The sequence below is a fragment of the Notolepis coatsorum genome, assembly GCF_963971535.1.
Source record: "Notolepis coatsorum genome assembly, chromosome: 14".
In the NCBI taxonomy this organism is placed as follows: Eukaryota; Metazoa; Chordata; class Actinopteri; order Aulopiformes; family Paralepididae; genus Notolepis; species Notolepis coatsorum.
The window spans coordinates 112,487,633-112,509,485 of NC_140178.1; the positions used below are offsets into that span (position 1 = coordinate 112,487,633).

The following is a 21,853-nucleotide window of genomic DNA, read 5'->3' on the forward strand; positions in this document are numbered from 1 at the left end:
AAAAAGCAAAAGATTCGAGTCGAGTAGGTAGTGGTACCATGCAGACTTGCAGTGGAAAAGCAGCATAAGAGAATACTTCATAATGTTTCATGCAATTAAAAATGTAATAAATAGGGATGGGAATTGATAAGATTGTATCGATACGATTCCCTTATCGATTCCCTTATCGCTTCCTGCTTTATAATTTAAATAAATAAATTGGAAATGCAACAGAACTAAGCTGGTTAGAATAACAACATGCAACTTGACATTTCTGATTGTCATTTATTGTTGAGCCCCCATGTCAGAAAAATACAAAAACTGTAAACAAAAACATTTAAATATAGCCTACACTTAAATAAAATAGTGTATTTGAGATTCTCTTAAAAAAATTATTTTTTGAATATTTTTATTCTTAAACTAATTTAATCTATTGAATAACGACCTGTTGAATGTAACTACAGTTCAATATCTTAAACTAATTGAATCTATTGAACCGTAGTTGCATTCAACAGGTCGTTATTCCTCTGACTTCTCTGTCTCTGGTCTTTCAGAAGACCAGCACACACACACACACACACACACAGGGCCGCCTATTCTTTAATTGGAGCCGAAGAGTGCTGCCGAGTGCTTCCGCGTTTTCCGCGATTGGCTGCGACACGCCCCGCGGCAGCCGCAGAGCGGAGCGGCAGAGCTTGCGGCATTATGTAGCCGTAATCCCTGATGTTTTTCCATCGACTCTTAGCTCAACTGGTACGCCGCCGTGCTGTGGAGCCTGCGGTGTGGTTGGTCACTTCATTTTTTTTTTTTTTTTTTTTACGTTTATCATCTCTCGCTATAAACATGCATTCTTCCGCTGGTTGTTGGTTAAGGTTAGGGTTAAGGTTAGGCATTATTTCGGAGTTGGTTAAGGTTAGGGTTAAGTTAAGGTTAGGGAGGGTTAAGGTTAGGCATTCTTTCGGAGTTGGTTAGGGTTAAGTTAAGGTTAGGCATTATTTCGGAGTTGGTTAAGGTTAGGGTTTGTCACAGAGAATGCCTGTGTCTTTCTTGACGTGGAGGATGCAGCCTATTTCCGCACTGCCGCTCTCTCGCGCTGCCGCGGTCACATGGGCGTCATGGCCAATCAGAGAAACGCGACGCACTCTTCGGCTGTGATAAATATAGACTCCACAGGGCCCCTGTCCTGTAAGCTATGGGCTCGCGTTGCTACACGGACATGTTTGTATGTTGCACGGTAGGGGTGGACTGTGTGGTCTAAAATTTATATCACGGTATAATTTGAAGCATAGACGGTAACGGTATATATCACGGTATCAGTGTTTCTGTTAGAATAATTTTTTTTGCCTGATAGGCAGGCTATATAAAGAATGACATCCTCAAGGCATGTAGATTTATAATATTTTAACTTAAAACTAGGCTACTTGTGCGTATAAAGTCGAGACTCCTGCTCCCATTGCAAACAGCGGGGCTGGATTTTGCTAGAAGCATAGGTAGCTGCAGAGCCGCAGAGCCAGGGGCTCTTTCAGGTCATTCATTTCAGCCATTGGCAATTCAGCCGTTGGGTGGGGGGGCGCTGTTTGACGGGCCTGTGACCAGACCTGAAAGAGCCCCTGGCTCTGCGGCTCTGCAGCTGCATGCTATTCGCAAATCCACTGCTGCAGCCGTCCTCCCGGCTCCCGCTGCTGCCGTCGTTATCATAACACTACACACATATCGTAATGTTTACAGCAAACTGTAGTTGATCACCAGGTATGTTTTATTAACGTAGAATAATTCATATAAGAAAAACGATAGGGAAATATCTTACCTTTCTCCACTGGTTAAAAATGCCAGGAACTGAAATTGAAACTTGCTGTGCGCTGCGGTGATATGTGTTTATTATGAAATGACAATTGCGTGTTGACACGCCCACTGCGCGAAGCCTCCTAAATAACTTTTTCCAGTTTGCACATATCTATTATCTATGAATTCTATCTATTTTTAGGGGCAAATGCGATTGAAATAGTCGCGCTGTGGTTACATGACGTCATTGCTATTTTAGAGCTGCTCTACCGGTTACACGGTATAGTCAAAATCCATACCGTAGAGCAAATTAATACCGTTTATACCGTATACCGTTTATACCGTCCACCCCTATTGCACGGTACCTACTAGTAAACAGTCAACCCTCCGTCTCTTATTATATGTGAACTAAAGAGTACAAGGTTTACACAACAGCCCCCACCCCTTTTTTTTGTATTTGTACCTGTACTACCTGCTCTCGGCTGTTATCTCTCTCTGTGTGTCTGTATGAGCCTGATTAGCCAGCGCCAGCTAGCGTTAGCCAGCGCCAGCTCTGTGGCTGTTAGGTTAAATGAATGACTCGGTTCTAAAGCATTCGAGTAGTTTTCAATCACTGCACTTAGAAACAGTCAAACAGCGGGAGCATTTCGGGAGCATATGACCAAAACCCAGGCAATTTCGAGCGTAAGGAATCAAATAGTCTGCCATGGCTACATGCTGACTCTAACGTTATTGTTTTGAAATGCGCAACAGTCAGAAAAACATGGCATCGATGGAGGAATCGATAGTCACGGAGGCATGCGATTCCAAGAATCGGACAATTAGGAACCGGCTCCCAACTGGAACCGGTTTTCGATTCCCATCCCTACATGTGTCAGTGGAGTGGGATGTTCTGAAGCCAGATTGGAATTCGTAGATTAGATTTTTTTCCGCCAGGTACTTTTCGACCTGTTCGTAGACAATTCTCCATGACTTTCGAGATGGAGGTAAGAATAGAAACAGGGCGGTAGTTGCCTGGGTCTAATTTGCTGCCCTTTTTGTGCAGAGGGGTCACTCTTGCAATTTTGTCAGAAAAATACAAAAACTGTAAAAAATAAAACATTAACTATAGCCTACACTTAAATAAAATAATGTATTTGAGATTCTCTTAAAATGTATTTATTTTTTTATTCTTAAACTAATTTAATCTATTGAATAACAGGTCGTTATTCCTCTGACTTCTGTCTCGCTCTCTCACACACACACACACACACACAACACACACACACAGCTCCCTCCCCGGGCCCCTGTCCTATAAGGTATTGGCTTGTGTTGCTACACGGACACATTTGTATGTTGCACCACAGTACTTCCTGGCTTACAGAGACTAGTAAACAAACACTCCGTCTCTTATTATATGTGAACTAAAGAGTACAAGGTTTACACAACAGCCCCCACCTGCTGTTTTATTGTATTTGTACCTGTACTATCCGCTGTCAGCTGTCACAAGCAGAGTAACCTCGTTCCCAGTTTTATCTCTGAGAGCAATGATAAAACAAGCAGAGCAAACATTGGGTCTCATTCACCAAGCACTTACGACAAAAAGGGCTTTCTCTTAGGGCCATTTGAGACCCTTTCGGGCCGATTTTGGGATTCACCAACCGTCCCAATAAAACATATGTAATTAATATTATATTATAATATATTGTCTATATTCATGTTTTGCCCGAAAAGGTCTCAAATGGCCCTAAGAGAAAGCCCTTTTTGTCATAAGTCCGTTGGAGAATGAGACCCAATGTGTGTGGACAAGAGGCGGGTTGCTAGGTTTACTGTAGGAAGGGGCTTTTAGACCCATGTTTTATTTTTTTTGCTTCGAAAAGAGGGACATCCTCTCAATATGCAGGACGCGGGACATTAGGTCAAATGGCTGTGCAGTACAACCAAAAGCGGGACACCTGTTCATCCTAACTGTGGCTCGTGTTTGTTTACTGTGGCTTGCAGATTATGTGATGGGCAAGCTACTTGGAAAATGTAGTAAGCTACACTACCAGTTACTCTCGATTTAAATATAGCTCAACTACAACAATAGCTATCCCCAGAAAAATGGGATACACTGTTGATGGTATTTTCCGGGCTGATTATATTCTTGTGGGGGATGGGGGACCCTGATGTAAACAAGACAAACGTCTTTCTCTGGGCCCTGTTCCTCGTACCTGGCTAACTGAGTTAGCCGGATCATTTTCAGGATAACTTGACTTAAGCCAGACCTTTCCGTTCCCCGATGCGCGATTTTCTAAATCCCTATGGCAACATATCAGAAAGTTTGAACCTGGTCGAGGGCAGGGTTTAGTTCAGTTAGCTTGATAACCTGCATGGCCACGCCCTCGCAAAGAAATGCAGCTCGCTTCCTGAAATAATTCTCAGTCTAGATCCCATTATACCATTCTGAATTATGTTTTTGTGCTTCGTTTTTCTAGAGGGGGCTTTTGAAATGTAAAATAATATACCTAAAATTCTGACAATAAATCATATTCAGCCTATGGATTTACTAAATAATGCACGTCATAGTTATACACGGATACGGCGATCGCGATACACTGGTTATTTTAATAACGCGGATCATTGCAAATGTGAATCCTGCTGGGATATTTTTAATGAATGAAACCTATCTGGCGTTTGGCTCTGATTAGTTTCATATTCTTCGCTGTGGATGTATTTGCTTATTAACGGAGCGCCCGAATTTCCCCCATTTTTCTACCCTGCGGCTTATATAACGGTGCGGCTTATATGTGGACGAAACCCGAAAATCGAAATATTGCTTTTTTTACTGCAGTGAAATGTTATTTATCTGTTCCCTTATTTGCTAAACTTAATACAAATGAGTTAATTCTTGTTATTTGTCCGACAGTATTGTGTCCCAATGGGAGTCATTCTCTGTAGAGGTGGGAGTCATTCTCTGTAGAGGTGGGAACTTAAAGCTCAATATAAGAACGGCCATGCACCACCACCCACAGAATCGAGAAAGAGCAATCAATCTGTCAATCCTTTCCGTCCAGCAAGTGAACACTGGCTGATGATAACCAACCATTGTTTCAGTGCATTTAGGAGTTTGTTGGTAACATTCACAGTATAGGATTATGGTAATTTACCAAGACAATACCTTATAAAAAGTGAACACTGGAGGATAATCAACCATTGTTTCAGTGCATTTAGGAGTTTGTTGGTAACATTCACAGTATAGGATTATGGTAATTTACCAAGACAATACCTTATAAAAAGTGAACACTGGAGGATAACCAACCATTGTTTCAGTGCATTTAGAAGTTTGCTGGTAACATTCACAGTATAGGATTATGGTAATTTACCAAGACAATACCTTATAAAAAGTGAACACTGGCTGATGATAACCAACCATTGTGTCAGTGCATTTAGGAGTTTGTTGGTAACATTCACAGTATAGGATTATGGTAATTTACCAAGACAATACCTTATAAAAAGTGAACACTGGAGGATAACCAATAGGGATGCCCCGATCACATTTTTTGCCACCGATACCGATCACCGATCGTCGTGAGCCATATCGGCCGATACCGATCCGATACCGATCGTTTTTGATTAAAAAGAAATTAAAACTTATTTTATATAAAACGTTTTTTTTTTTTTTTTTATAAAATATATATATTATATAATTAGACTTGTACTTGTATTATCTGCGAGACATCGCCACCACGCAACAAGTCAAAATGCTCGCTATCTGCAAACAGCTCCACTGTCTGTGTGTACTCTAGTAGCCCAGCTCCAAAAAGGATTCTCCGGCGCTGCAGCGGGACCCTATTGGTAACGTTATGCTTTGGTCATTTCACATTCAGCAAGCCCTCAGCTCGAATACGCATTAAATCAATGTTATAAGACATTGATATCAAGAGCTATCTGTAGCTACTGCTAGCCGGCTAGATGACGTTAAGACAGAACTTTAGTTCAATGGGACATTTCGTTTTGAACAGTAAACTAACGTCAGCTAATGCAAGCTAACACAAGCTACCGGAGGTATGAACATGGACTACTAGATTTTCTGGATCATTTGTTGATATCAGGAGCTATCGGTAGCTAGCCGGCTAAATACCGTTAGACAATGCCTACTAAACGTGAATAGTTGACTGGGTAATTTTGTTTAAACAGTAACGATAGCTAGGTAGCTAACGTTAGCGCAGGTCGAATGCACTACAGACTCGAGCAGAGGAGCCGCACCTCTTTGTTTACAAACTCTACACGGGGCGGGCGGGGCTAGGGAGGAGGAGCAGTTTGCAGGTCCTGTGCGTCTGAGACAAGCGAGTGAGATATCCACTTGATCAGTTTCCGCGATCGGCGAATATGACTCATTATCGGAATTCCCCGATCGCATATTTATACTGATTATCGGCCGATAACGATCGGTGGCCGATCGATCGGGGCATCCCTAATAACCAACCATTGTTTCAGTGCATTTAGAAGTTTGCTGGTAACATTCACAGTATATGATTATGGTAATTTACCAAGACAATACCTTATAAAAAGTGAACACTGGAGGATAACCAACCATTGTTTCAGTGCATTTAGAAGTTTGCTGGTAACATTCACGTCACATGAACTACAGGGCATATCTTACTTGGTCTCTCGCATCGATGACTGCATTGTCCATTGATAAATGGATGAAGCGCCAGATCTGTGGACCAAAAAATATCCAATACATGCTTCCAAAGTATATAAATAATAGGCCAATGGACTGCATTAGAAAAGTGTGGTATGTTACCTACAGTATATACTTTTATAAACTGGGTGACTGTCAGCAACCATTGGTTCTGTGCAAACGGTAAAAATGAGGGGGGAAAAAGATTAAAAAAAAAAAAAAAACGATATACACACACAATGCAAATTATGAATGGAGTCGATACAGCTAGATCGCTAACATAACGTCTCATCTGCAAGTGGTCCAAACATGCCTATGCAATATCGACAACCGTGGCCCAAATACATGTGTTCAACGCATTTGTCTTGTACAGAAAACAGTGCAACTACCCATACACTATACTATACTACAATATACTATACTATACTATACTACACTCAGCTAGCTATACTATGTACCGGTACACATGGTTCTGTCTGTATCACACAATGATGGATTATTTAGAAGTAATCTGTACTTCTGTGTGCCGGATTATTTAGAAGTAGTCTGTACTTCTGTATGACAACTAATAAAGAAACTATTTAGAGAAATCCCTCTGTGTGGTACAGAGTGAAGCATTTGTCACGATGCAGGGGGACTTTGCACGATGTGCAAAAATATCTGGTCTCACTCCTGATGCCACGCCTACTGCAGACACGACATTTCCTACACGGTAGCTTTTTCTTGGGGGTGGCTTTGTATGCAACCATTACATGCTTCACAAAGCCACCCACTAATCTGCTCTGCGGGTCCCCCAGTGGGGCCCTAGGGTCGACACGCCCCACCTGCTCAGCCCCTGCCTCCTCCTCATTCCCACCCCCTGCCTCCTCCCCTGCCTCCGCCTCCATCTCCGCTGTCACCCCAGGAATCTTCTTCTCCTTACCGTCTGTAGGTCCGCGCCACAGCCCTGGTGAACCGGAAGAGGTTGTAGTAATGCCCTTGTGGGTGCTTTTTTTTTACAAGACAAAAGCGTTGAACATACATATTTGGATCAGATACATCACAAACTTTTTGGTCCACTTTCCAGTCTTACGTGTAACCGGATAGTACGATATATTTTGATCCAGCTGATCGACGCCGTTCATGAATTTATTGTACTCCATGATTGATGATGGCTTGAGCATCTCCACCCTCAGCGCTTTGCCCTTCTTCTGCTTCTTCCACACCATCGCTGTTTCCATGGTGTCCTCGTGGAAGCTGCTGATGGTCTTCACGATTCTCTTATCGCGCCATGCCACGATCAGGACCTCCTTGTTGTTGACCGCAATGCGCTCCCCCACACCGATGTCACGTTTGGTCACGTTCTTGATGATGGCTGGCTCGCCCCGGTGCTTCCTGAGGGTACCACAGACGTCGGACCTCAACTGTCGGAGCCTGGCGGACATACGTACCGAGTTGTAGAAGTTGTCCATAAAGAGCGTATAGCCGGCCCCAGACAGACGTCCAAGCAGACCGACGACCGTGTCCCCCAGGAGCGAGCCTTCCCGACAATATGGCTTAAATGAAAAGCAATATCCTGTGCGAGATTCGTGCAACCTAAAGCCATGCAACCATGCAACCCAATCAGATATGAGGTAGCGTCAGAAGCAGAGTAACCTCGTTCCCAGTTTTATCTCCGTGAGAGCAATGATAAAACGAGCAGAGCAATGTGTGTGGACAAGAGGCGGGTTGCTACGTTTACTGTAGGAAGGGGCTTTTAGACCCATGTTTTTATTTTTTGCTTCGAAAAGAGGGACATCCTCTCAATATGCGGGACGTGGGACATTAGGTAAAATGGCTGTGCAGTATACAACCAAAAGCGGGACACCTGGTCACCCTAACTGTGGCTCGCGTTTGTTTACTGTGGCTCGCGGATTATGTGATGGGCAAGCTACTTGGAAAATGTAGTAAGCTACACTACCAGTTACTCTCGATTAAAATATAGCTCAATAATCAAATAAACACAAATATATACTATCTCTATTGGAATGGAGACTTTTCAGCACAGGATAAACTAGGGATGGGCAAAAAAAAACAGATCGATTGATCACATGATGTACTTGAGTACTCGTGGAGGAAAACGCTGTACAAAATAAACGTCTTTTCCGGTGTTTTAGACTTTGCTCTTTTATTTTGAAACCCACCGACCGGAAGTATTGTTGTTATTATCCTAGCAGAACCTATGAGCGGACAACTTGTGTCGTCCGGTTCTGTGTTTTTGAGCTACTGATAAAACAAATGTTGAGATTGTTGGTGAACAACTAACTTTAGGTTAGTTTTAACGTTAGCTACTAACGTTAGATGCAGCTACTACAGGCAATCAACGATGAGGAGGAAGCGTCATAGCATCAACACTAGATCTTTAATCTTTATTTAGCAGTCCAGTTTCTCCGGGCAGTAGCGTATAGCGTTTGTTCACGCTACATCACTACTTGGGTCTAAAAATAGCTACACTACAAAGAACGCTACTTGGTTCAAAAGGAGCGACGCTACCATCACGCTACTGAGAAATGTAGTTAAGCTATGTAGCGTTGCTACTGCCCAACATACGCATGGTGCTCACAGGAGCTCCCGTGCTGTACTCTGTAGTAACGGCAGCGGCCCGCCTCCCCACACGAAGAGGTACTGGTTCCCGCCTCATTAAAACAAACACGCAAATAACAATTAATTGCGCCCATCAAAATCATTGCATTCATTTTCATTATTGCGCGATAAATTGATTTATTGCTTATTGCAACAGGCCTATGTATTAATAACTTTTTTTTTACTGTATGAAGCACAATCTCAGGGGGCTCATACAGAACCAATGTAATGTACATGTACCTTATATGTGACAAAGCAAAACTTGAACTACAGCTCATTGAAATGATAAGGTAGCAGCCCCTATAATATAAGGTAGGGGTAGGCAACCCTAGGCACGCGTGCCTGCATAGGCATGCGGGGGCATTTTCATTGGCACAGGGGGCAGCATTAAAAATAAATTATACTTTTTTTTATTTGTTTGCTTTGAAATATTTTGCACTGTTGTCGCATTTATCTTGTTGAAATCCTCCCACAGGTTCTTTTTTGTAAGTCGAGTATATCAAGGAGGCTTTTCTCTGTAGCTCAGATTTGAAGGCCCGGAGTCAGCGTAGTGATACCAGACAAGGACTGAGGTTGGGACTAGATATTCACTTAAGTATAAATACAGCGCAAGGTGCGCACACCGTGTTTAGCTTTGTGTCTTCGTTCAGTACCTTACCCACCTTCACCACGAGTCAACGTGCAGTGAAGTGAGCAACCTTGCGTCTAACAGAGCATTGAGAACCGCGTGCGAATAGAATGGTAAAAGTGTCAGAGTTTAATGAAGTAACGTTGAGTTCGACTTAATCTAATGTGAAGTGAATAGTCGTTCATTTATTGTATATCGTGCGGCCACAGTTCGTTCGTGTGTAGCATTACCCAGCGGTTCGTCGTGTCTTTAGCTAGTGTACCTAACCAGGGTGTGTGGCCTAAATACGTCGCCCACACCCGAGGAGTCCTAGGCGGAGAACCGTTGGACATGTACACAGGAGAATCGGCGTCGGCGATTGCAGAACCATTACTGGTTGGATTATATTGATTTGGAACGTGGTACCCGGAGAAGAGCATCGTTGATTTCCACTATCGTTTGGGATTCAACCTCGTGAGGATTACAACTCGGGCCAGCCTCGTGGACGGAGGCTGGCTAGCTGTTATCAATGCTGTCGAGCATTTGGATTACAATTATTACTTTGCTGCTGATCAAGGGATTTACAAGGACCGACTCCTGTACCTGGAGTCTCTTTATTCCTCATTGAATCAGACAGAGTACCCGAACATTCCTCTACCCTCCAGGCCTTACACCCCCGGAGGGAACCCATTGTCTCCAGTCGGTACCAGTGTTGCCCTATCTAGTTGCTACTATACGACAGGTGGTGTCAACTTAGACCCATCGTAGGATTCCTGCTATTCTTAGTGACTCATGCTATTGACTGACTTTACGTATATTCTTCGCCATACAAGCGCAACCCTAATTCTCATTCTGTAACCTAACGTTGCCTAATAATAATAAATTACCCTCAAATACTATTTCTTTGTCAATGCCGTGTTCTTGTGGGTGTTCACCATCTATATTTGATGTACTGTCTGGCCAGTAATTAAAGTACATAACTAGCAGTGGTTTAATCTATCACAATCTTTAATACAGTCAGGGATTTGTAAACCCTCAGTTACAGTAATGTTTCTAAATACGTTCACGTATTGTGAAAGTGGCTCAGGACGTAGAGCAGTCGGATGGTTCCCCGTTCGATTCCCACTCGCAACGTTAGTTTTGACGTGTGTAGCGTCTTCAGGGTTTGCACAAGGTCCTTGAAGTGCTTAAAGTGCTTGATTTCTTTTACCAAAAAAAGTCGAGGCATGTAATTCCTTAAACGGCCCATTTTTTTTAACAAGGTGCTTAAAGTAATTGAAAAATGAAATTCAAATCAACCATTCGCATTGAAAGTTTGTTTGTTCATCCATGATAAAATTGTTCTGAATCAAGAAATATAATTTTTTAATCTAAGGTTATAACTAATTGTCGGAAATTGTTTTTAAGCCATAAATATTGGATCCAAATTCTATATAAAAAAAATCCATTTAAAAGTGCTTTTAACCCTTTCACTGCGACAATACACAGAAGGTTAACCCGTTCACTGCCACACGACAGCAGGTTAAAACAGTCTGTAGTGTGATGGTAAATGGTTAACCTTCTATGGTGTGGCAGTGAAAGGGTTCAAATGAAAAATAATGCTTGGAAAAGTACTTGAAAGTCCTTGAATTTCATTTTGCAATGTCTCTGACTGTGGGAACCCTGCGTCTTGTTGTCCGTGTAGCGGTCCTCTTCGTCCACCATGGCTCAACCTCAACACAACTTCCAGGAGTTGGAGGAGTCGTCAAAGGCGCTCAACGACTTCATCCTGGGCAGCAAGGCTGACCATACAATCAGCCAAATGAGAGACGACACGCAGGCCTACATTGAGCGACCCGTGGAAACAAAGATGGCTGCCAACGAGCAAGTAACAGGCAAGTAATGCACAGGGTTCACACAAGGTCCTTGAAGTGCTTGAAATTCAAATCAACCATTCGCATTGAACGTTTTGTTCATCCATTCCATGATAACATTTATCTGAATCAAGAAATATAATTGTTTTAATCTAAAGCAGGGGTAGGCAACCCTAGGCAACCCTAGGCAAAAAAAATATTATAGTGAAATATTATGCACTGTTGTCGCATTTATCTTGTTGAAATCCTCCCACAGGTTCTTTTTACTACCACATATTTAATTGAGACCCTTTATTTGTTTATTATTTCAATTTAGCTGGAAATACATTGCTACATCATTCAGTAACATTTGCAGAGCCTTATAACAAAAACATTATTACGGTCACCATTGTGACCAGTGGGATTAATCAACAAATTGTATTATTTATTTTTCTATTTCATTGAACATTGCACATGTTAAAAGCCATTTTTTTTACTCAAAATGTGAGTATTACCAAGTCAACTTGTGTTCTTAAAACAATGACAATAAACATAGTTTTATTAGGTTGAAATAATGTGGTTGTGTACTTATTTTTCTGTTAACTTATTATGGATTGAAAACTGAAAACCTTAATGCACAGTAACTGAACTCAATATTTTTAAGTTCTGGTAACTTATTATTATATATTTTTTTACAGTGTAGTCTTGCGATCAATCAAAACTTATTTACACGATATACCTCACATTCACCCTCCATTCACATCCTGGTGTTCTCCATTAGGCCTGTAGGTGGAGCTATGACGGCACACGTACAGTACACACACCAATGGTGGGTGATGTGTCCAAAAATTAATGGGCAAATGTGAGTGAAATGGTTGCACTGTATGCAGCTGTTTGTCTGCATTGCATTCCCCTCCCCCCCGACTCAGATTTAGGGTTGATACAACCATCATAATAATATTGTTAATAATAACAATAATAATAATGATGTAATAATGTAAAAATTATCATTAAAAAGACCTGATTATGAGGGGAAAAAAATTACGATGCATGGAATATTGTTGAGGCACACTAGTTACAACTATATTTCAAACAGGCACTCCATGTCAAAAAGGTTGCTGACCCCTGATCTAAAGTGTAACTAATTGTCGGAAATGTACATATTAGATCCGATTTTATTAATTTTTTTATAAAAAAAAAACTGCATTTTAAAAGTGAATTGTATCCTTTTTTTAAATGAAAAATAATGCTTGGAAAATTACTTGAAAGTCCTTGAATTCCATTTTTCAATGTGTGGGAACCCTGAATACAGTACTGTATTCAATTGATTTTTTTTTAACGTGTTCTTCCATTTTAGATTATTATTATTATTATTATTATTTATTTTTTAAATCACAATGCAGACACTGTCTTGTCTTTCTCTAGGATAAGATATTATTTTGTTGATCCCCTTGTTGGGCATCATAACGGGGGAGGGGAGGTACAGGTATGGGCAGGGTAATAGAAGAAAGAGATAAATATAGGCAAATATAAAACTCGATCTGAATATAAAAATGTGCGGGAAAATAAACGGGGTGTAATCAATCAAATTAAATCTAAATACAACAAAAATATGACGCAAATTAATGATGTAAACAAAGGTGCAGCTGCTGAGGTATGCCCTTTTTTAACCCTTTCACTGCCACACGACAGAAGGTTAACCCTTTACTATTGCATCGCCGTCGGTTGTGTGATAGTAAAGGGCTAACCTTCTGTATTGTCACAGTGAAAGGGTTTAACACCGGTCCTTGTGCTCTCTCCTCCTCTCTCAGGTTTTGCCCAGAACGAGGAGAAGGTGAGCCAGGGCCTGCTGGACCTCCAGGAGGAGGTGGGGAGGCTGGAGGAGCAGATCCAGAAGGACACCGCCAGTAACCACACCCTGGATGCAGAACACCAGTATCCTGTGTGCATGATGCGCTTGTGCTAGGGCTGACCTTTGAATTATTTCGCTTCGGGGGAATTCGAAGCTTCGGGGCCGAGATTCGATTTTAATTCGAAGCTTCGAGATAAAAAATAAATAAATTATAAATAAAACTTTTTAATTATTATTATAATATATTTGTTTATGTTGTGCGACTTGTACAGCACTTTGTCAGTGCTGTAAAGTTGAAACCTTTTTAAATCTTAGACAAATGAAACACTTTGCTTTCATGAAATATTGTAAGCCGTCATTTGAGGCTTTATAAAAGCAGCGCAATGAACACAAATCTGTCAGTGCCGAGTCCGACCTCATCTTAAATAACAAACAGCATTGCTTGTTGTAGTTAACAAAGAGAGGCAGAGTTTTTATTTGAATTTTATTTTCATATTCGAATCCCATGCCCATCGAACGAAGTATTTAAGACGGCACTAGCTTGTGCCACGTGTATTTTCACCAGGGGTGATGGGTGTTTTTCACCAGGTGTATGGCGACTGTCCAAACATTTATGTAGTCACCGAGAGACTAAATCGGGGAAATAATTATACCTGCCAGTAGAGCTGCCGCGATTACCGCATTACCGCGGTATCGCTGTTACATCACGGCCACCGCAGAGTAGGCTGAATACCGCATCACCGCTGTTTTTTATAATAATAATAATGAAGTACCCTCCTCTGAGTCCTCTCGTTGGGCTTGCGGCTCTGCAGATATACCCTACTTCTCTATCGAGGTTCCAAGCGACCCTATTGGGTACCAGAAAAGTCACGTGAAACATTGCAGACCACTGATTGGTCAGAAGAGAGACGCGTCACACGTTGGGAGCGCCCTGCAGTTTTTTACATCCTGAATGTCAGCCATTGATCAGAGCTCATCACAATACGGCTAATAACGTTAGCTTTAACTCCCCGCCGGAGTGGACTACCATCGCTCCTCAGGAGTACTAAACGAGACATAATGATTTTACTGTCTGCAACGAATGTTATAATAAAAGCCCTTCGTTCTATACACTTGTCTGATTGAAAACTTTATTAACAGACCGCAGAATGGGACAACTCAGCACGCTCTGAGCAAAGAAAGGAACTGAGATGGTCCGGTAAATACGCTGATGTTATTGAACGTATAACTATATAATGGTAATGCCACAAAACGAATGCCTTTATTATAAAGTAGTAACTTTATAGTAATAATAATAAGGAAGGGTCGGGGGGGTAACCACCCCTGCCCGCGACACCGAGTGAACGGCGCACGACCAGAGGGGAAACTTGGAATCCGTGTTTCACTTTCAATAACTAATGCGTGCTTGCCGAATCCCAAACAATATTCATGCTGCAAAGTCATCCTCTAAAGATCGACATTTAGACTAGAGGCAGGCTATATGCTATAAAAAGTAGACTACTACTAAAAAAAAAAAATGCATTCAAACTTTTTTTTGTGTGCGTGCGGTAATAACCGCGCGGTAGGAAATATTTTGCAAATCCGTGCGGTAAGGAAAACATCAATACCGCGGCAGCTCTACGGCTGCCAGTGAAATCACAAGGATACCGCGTTTGGTTATTTTATTGATGTTAAAACAGTTCATATAGTACAGGGGTCTCAAACTCAATTTACCTGGGGGCCGCTGGAGGTAGAGTCTGGGTGAGGCTGGGCCGCATAAAAAATTCCACAAAAAAAGGGTTTCAAGTATTCAAAAAAAAAGTACAACTGATCCAATCTTCTCAATCTTTAGCAATAACATCTCAGAACATGAACAGTTCTTCAGAACATGAATGGTTCTTCAGAACATAGGCTTCTCAGTGGTGTCAGTGGACTCATCCACAGCTATCGAAATGCACTGTGCATTTTTTTTTATTCTATCACAAAGCTGTTTAATCAAATCACCAGCCAGTATTTCAGTTATTCTGTTTGCTGTGCTATCTGAGGGGGATTTGCTTTTGTTTGCCTTCAAACATGGTCTCCATCCCTTCAGTCATACATTATTTTCAAATTGCCACCCTTCACAAGAGCTACCGTTTCTTGGCATATAGTCACATTGGTTTGGTGCTGGGACTCAGGATGAACGCATATTTTTCAGTCCATTCACCTTTGAATTGCAGTCGACTTTTCTTTTACTGACCATCTTTGAAAATGCCATATTTTTCTGCTGGCGAAGCTAGGCTAGTAGCTACATTTATCTCACGGAGATAAAACTGGGAGCGAGTTTACTGTAGATGCGCTGTCAACTCTGCTCTGACTCAGACTGTTTAAGACCCGCCCTACTCTGCCTCTGATTCGCAGAATGTGGGTGAGGGGGGAAAAACACTGACGGGACGCTGAATGTGATTGGACCAGACACAGACACAGACAGACAGTGGCAGTGCAGCCGGACATGCAGAGCACTGCTCGCAGTCAGAGGAGATAGCGAGGATGAATTTGCCTTCCACTTTACTTGATATCACTCCGGAATCACGTTTCAACCAAGTCACTAACGTAACGTTGCTGGCATGAGCCTGCGCTATGGTAGCCTACAAGTGATAAAATAAATAAAACGTCCAACTCTCGCGCAACGACTCGGCAAACAGTTGCGCGCGGGCCGCATTAACACTAAACTTTGATGTCAAGTAGGGGGCCGCAAAATATCATCCCTCGGGCCGCAATTGGCCTGCGGGCCGCGAGTTTGAGACCCCTGATATAGTAGTATCATAATAAAGTGAATCACGGGTTGATTTACCTTGTGTAGCGTGCAGTCAGCAAAATATGACTTCCCCGTTCCCCCCCCTTCACCGTTCCATACCTGAAACCCGCTGGCTTTTACTACTACTACACCACGTGACCCCTTTGTGAATGGCGTAACCATAACAACGCATGTTGTTTGGTGTTATTGACCAGGGTTGATGGTGTTTTTCACCAGGGTTGGGTATGGTTAAAATTGTATTTATTCATATATATTTCTTTTACAAATCTCTGTCCCGATTCTAATAAATTCACACTGTGCTCGTAAAATAAATGTCCAGGTTCGCACACATCTATTTTTTAGCTCGCACTGTCGAGCCCTGTCTTTGTTTACTGTCGGAGACATGTCAGTGGATGAGCCTGGTATGTATTCATGTTGATAGTTGATGTCAGTGGATGAGCCTGGTATGTATTCATGTTGATAGTTGATGTCAGTGGATGAGCCTGGTATGTATTCATGTTGATAGTTGATGTCAGTGGATGAGCCTGGTATGTATTCATGTTGATAGTGGATGTCAGTGGATGAGCCTGGTATGTATTCATGTTGATAGTTGATGTCGGTGGATGAGCCTGGTATGTATTCATGTTGATGAGCCAGGGCCCTGTTCCCCGTACCTGGTTCAACTAAGTCGATCAAAAGTCCCATTATCCAGATTCAATTAACCCGATGTTTGAATCCAGGCTTTCCCTGTTCCTTGAACGCTGATTCACTCTCGTTAATTCGAACCAGACTTGATACTCAGGATAAGTGCGCGCGGCCGCCTCACCTGAAAAGACAGCAAGTATCGATCGCAGAAATCCTGATTTTCTAACGGCATTGATTGATTGATTTAAAACTTTATTAACAGATTGCAGAATGGGTACAATACAGTACGGCTCAATAGCCTCGCTGACAAGTTAAATGCATAATCTATATGCTAATTTTAAGTCCCTTATTACCCCAATCAATCAGATTATATTTCTTTAAATGTGCCTGCTGGCAGTAGGCTTAATGGAATGAATAATCGAATGAGATCTTGCTAGTGAAAATAATTAGTTAAACTCTTTCAGAATAAGTAGTATAAGTAAGTATAATGTGCTTAGGTATCATGTAGCCTACTATATAAATACATGGTTCCCAAAGTTTTCAAGGCGCGACTCCCGAAATAACGTGTCAGAGAGGGAGTTGGAGGCTATATACAGTTTCACTATTAATCAGGTTTTAATCTGTTTCGGACATCATCCATACATGCATTGAATTGATTAACCTTTGGTTTATACCAGTCATGTTCATCACCCTCTTGTTCATCATCAGATAACACTAACAGTGCTTGAACAGATAAATGCATTTTCTCAAATTCATTCTACAAAACGTCAAAGGCTTGCAATTGCTCATTCATTTGATCAAGTCACGTCACGTCATCAAATCCGTAAAACAGCGCATCTCATCAGACATTTTAAACCCAGTTACAATATCACAATAACGTGTGAGTGACAGTGATGCAATTCAACAATCCACTAGGGCTGACCTTCGTTTTTATTGGAATTCGAAGCTTCAGGGCCGAGATTCGATTTAAAAAAAAAAAATAAAAAAAAATGTAAATAAAAACTTTTTTTTAAGTTGTGGGACTTGTACAGCACTTTGTTCAACTTTGTCAGTGCTGTAAAGTGTAATAAAGCCTTACATCACGCGCTGGAGTGGGTTGTGAGAATTAGACCATGCCTAGGCATGGTCTAATTCTCACAACCCACGACTGCACGTGGTGTAATGGCTTTTATACAACTGGCGCATTCATCCAACCTTATTGCTATACAATAAACACACATTAATTGAAGATTTATTGAGAACCATCCGCAGAAAAGTAGTTCCCAAAAAGAGAAGTTGCCTCCATGTGGAAGCAGCTCGGAAGTGCATCCAACTGTTCTCACTGTCTCTCAACTAAGACATCCAACAAACTAACACATCCAACTAGGGCTGCCGCGGTATTGATATTTTCCTTACCGCACAAATTTGCGAAATATTTCCTACCGCCGCGGTAACCACAAAAAAAAGAGTTTGAATGCATTTTTTTTGTAGTCTACTCTTTATAGCATGTGAAGCGTCTCTCTTCTGACCAATCAGTGGTCTGCAGTGTTTCACGTGACTTTTCTGGTACCACTTCTACCCATAGATATGCTTCTACCCGCTTGGAAACTCGACAGAGCAGGGTACTTTATTATTATTATTATTATAAAAAAACAGCAGTGATGCGGTATTCAGCTTAACACTGCGGTGGGCGTGATGTAACAGCGATACCGCGGTAACCGCTAGGGGTGGGACGATACATCGATCCAGATCGATACATCGATGTAATTATCAACAATCGAATCGGATCGATGCGATGTAATAAGATCGATTCATATCGATACTCTTATTTTGAAAATCCTGTGGCGAGTCTCATATCCGCCCAAGAACAACAGCAGTAGCTCCGTGTGTGTAGATGTTACAGCATAGCATTCACCCTTTCTGTGTGTGTGTGTGTGCGCGCGTCTTTGGAAAGACCAGATGAGGTCAGAGGAGTTTGATGTTTAAATGTTATTTAAACATAAACAATATACCGTAATTCCTCTAATAGTAACCGGGTCTCAAATACAAGCCGGGTCTCTATTAATGGCCGGGTGCGCTCTTGAGCTAAGCAATTATAAGCCGGCCTCCTAATACAAGCCGGGTTACTAATATACTGAGCTGCGTACTGAGCTAGTTACTTGATTTCACTTTGAAAACGTTGAAATGACCAGTGACCACCTGTAATTGCACTGTTTACTATTTCATACAGTACTTGGTTTCAATAAATGAACCCAGTACATTTTACTGGGTTAAAACTGACACAAAATGTTGATTTATTCATTATGATCCGTTTGAAAATTTGAAATATAGGCCTCCCTCTTATACAGGCCTCCTCCTAATACAAGCCTGGTACCCGCTACAGTTGAAACAAATACAAGCCGGGGTTACTATTAGAGGAATTACGGTAATACATAATAAATGTAGGCCTATACATGATCATGCAACATCAACAAATTGTTGTAGGAACGGTTTGGGAGAGGGAGGTTGTGAGTTTTGAGTTCCAAAAAATGTAGCTTAAAGTTTAAAGCTCAATATATAAAAACGTGGCACTTTACAGTGAACAGGAGGTATATTTGTATTAAAAACAATAGATTGATTTTCCTTTAAATGTCTGGAAGAGCTCAAAAATACAAATGTCAAATGATATTTTCATTACCTTTTTTTTGTTGATCTAAATGTTACTGATTGTGTTAAATGGGCATATGATATCATCTCATATCGATCGCAGGCACCTGAATCTAATCGTATCGTATCGTGAGAGACTTTGTGATATCGGCAAATATCGTATCGTTGTCCAAAGAATCGATATCGTATCGTATCATGATGAAACTGGTGATTCCCACCCCTAGTAACCGCGGCAGCTCTACATCCAACTGTCTTTCAACTAGACATACAACTTTTCTTTTGTTTTGAACCTACTTTCTATAGAACTTCATTCTTAGATGCTTCTATAGAAAGTAGGTAAAACAAATAAAAAAAGTTTTCTTTGCCCTATATAGGGGGGATTTTTTATTATAATTTTTTAAACCTACTTTCTATAGAAGCAGCTGGGAGGTGCGCTGTTTTAAGTGAGCGTGGATTATTGAATTGATTGATTGCTAATTTTATTACTGTCTGCCTTGTTTCCAACTGGTTAAGTTTAGGCACTCTTTCGAAGTCGCTCTCTTTCGAAGTTGGTTAAGGTTAGCGTTTGGAATCAGGGCTGGTGGTCTATCGCCCTGCTCTAAAGACAAACTCTAACCTTAACCAACTTCGAAAGAGAGTGACTTCGAAAGAGTGCCTAAACTTAACCAGTTGGAAACAAGGCGGACAGTAATAAAATTAGCAATCAATCAATTTGCGCGATTTTTATTTTGTTCCACAATGACTCATGACCCATCAATTACATCATCCAACATTGTTTAAGAAACTAACACATTCGCTGTGACAGAATCGTTTTTCATTTAGTCTTTATGACCCTATCACCATATCCTTTTGTAACGTTTACTGTCCGGTGTGTCCGCCATCTTGCTTTCACTTCTAAAAATGTGCACGGCGCATTGATAGTAATGCGGTTGTGAGCGGGTCCTGGGACCAAGCGCGTGGGGTTATTACAAATACCCACGTGTGAGGCGGTTAGGTGGCGTAGCGGAGATTGCGTTCGTCACCAACCCTGGAGCTGTGAGCTGGATTCGCCTGTTCGAATCCAGCTCACAGCTCCGGGGTTGTCACCAGCTTGGCTGGCCGTTCACACTAATACAATTGGCTGTATTAGAGGGTGGGAGAAGCTGGCGGGGTGGGTCCGGGTCGTTGTAAACAGCGACTCCTACAGTTCGGTCGGGGCGCCTGCTAAGCGCGGATAGGACCTGAGTGGGATAGTGTGATCCTTCCACACACTACGCCGTCTCAGGGAGGATCCGCGCTGCCAGCTGAAAAGAAGCGGTTGATTGGCTGGACGTGTGTCGGAGGATGCACGTGATAGCCTCCACTCTCCCAGATTATCTGACTGTGGGGGGTAAGTGCGCAGCGACCAGGAAGGGGATTGGGAATTGGCATACGACTAACATTGGGATGGGAGAAAATCTGAGGAAAATGGAGGGGGAAAAGATCCAAAAAAAGAAAAAAATACCCATGTGTAAGTTGACTTTCAGCCAATCAGAATCGAGAAATTTGCATGCCGTTGTATAATTAAGCATTACATCACGCGCAGGATGTGGTCGTTAGACCCCCCTAGGCATGGTTTATTTTTCACAAATCACGACTGCAAGTGGTGTAATGCTTTTATACAACTGCCACATTCATCCAACCTTATTGCTATACAATAAACACACATTAATAGAAGATTTATTGAAAAAAACATCCGCCACAAAAAGTAGTTCCCACAACACAAAAAAGAGAAGTTGCCTCCATGTGGAAGCAGCTCGGAAGTGCATCCAACCAACTAACACATCCAACTGTCTTTCAACTAAGACATCCAACCAACTAACACATCCAACTGTCTTTCAACTAAGACATCCAACCAACTAACACATCCAACTGTCTTTCAACTAAGACATCCAACCAACTAACACATCCAACTGTCTTGCAACTAAGACATCCAACCAACTAACACATCCAACTTTTCTTTAGTTTTTAATTATGAAGTTAGCGGTTGTTATTGGAATGATTGATTGAAAATGTTATTACCAGATGCAGAATGGGTACAATACAGTACGGCTCAATACACACAATTGTTAAGGGGATGCAGACCTACTTTCTATAGAACTTCATTCTTAGATGCTTCTATAGAAAGTAGGTAAAACAAATTAAAGTTTTCTTTGCCCTATAGGGAAAAAAAAGTTTTCTTCGCCCTATTTTTTTATTTATTTTTTTAAACCTACTTTAGAGGGCCTAAACTTAACCAGTTGGAAACCAGGCGTACACGTGTATTTTCACCAGGGTTGATGGTGTTTTTCACCAGGGTTGGGTATGGTTAAAATTTTATTTACACATATATTTCTTTTACAAATCTCTGTCCTGATTCTAATAAATTCACACTGTGCTCGTAAAATAAATGTCCAGGTTCGCACATATCTATTTTTTTAGCTCGCACTGTCGAGCCCTGTCTTTGTTTACTGTCGGAGACATGTCAGTGGATGAGCCTGGTATGTATTCATGTTGATAGTTGATGTCAGTG

At 41.6% G+C, this 21,853-nt stretch overlaps 1 protein-coding gene across 1 annotated transcript in view; it reads left to right on the forward strand.

Annotated features, from left to right (window-relative positions):
• The window catches only part of LOC311240718 (uncharacterized protein), a gene marked incomplete at its 3' end in the record, with an annotated part of 57,234 nt that overhangs the window by 13,802 nt on the left and 21,579 nt on the right, over positions 1-21,853 (forward strand). The window contains exons 3-4 of the mRNA XM_084329292.1: positions 11,299-11,488; positions 13,258-13,381. Coding sequence (XP_084185418.1) covers positions 11,299-11,488; positions 13,258-13,381 — 314 coding nt within the window. The remainder of the gene's footprint in view (positions 1-11,298; positions 11,489-13,257; positions 13,382-21,853) is intronic.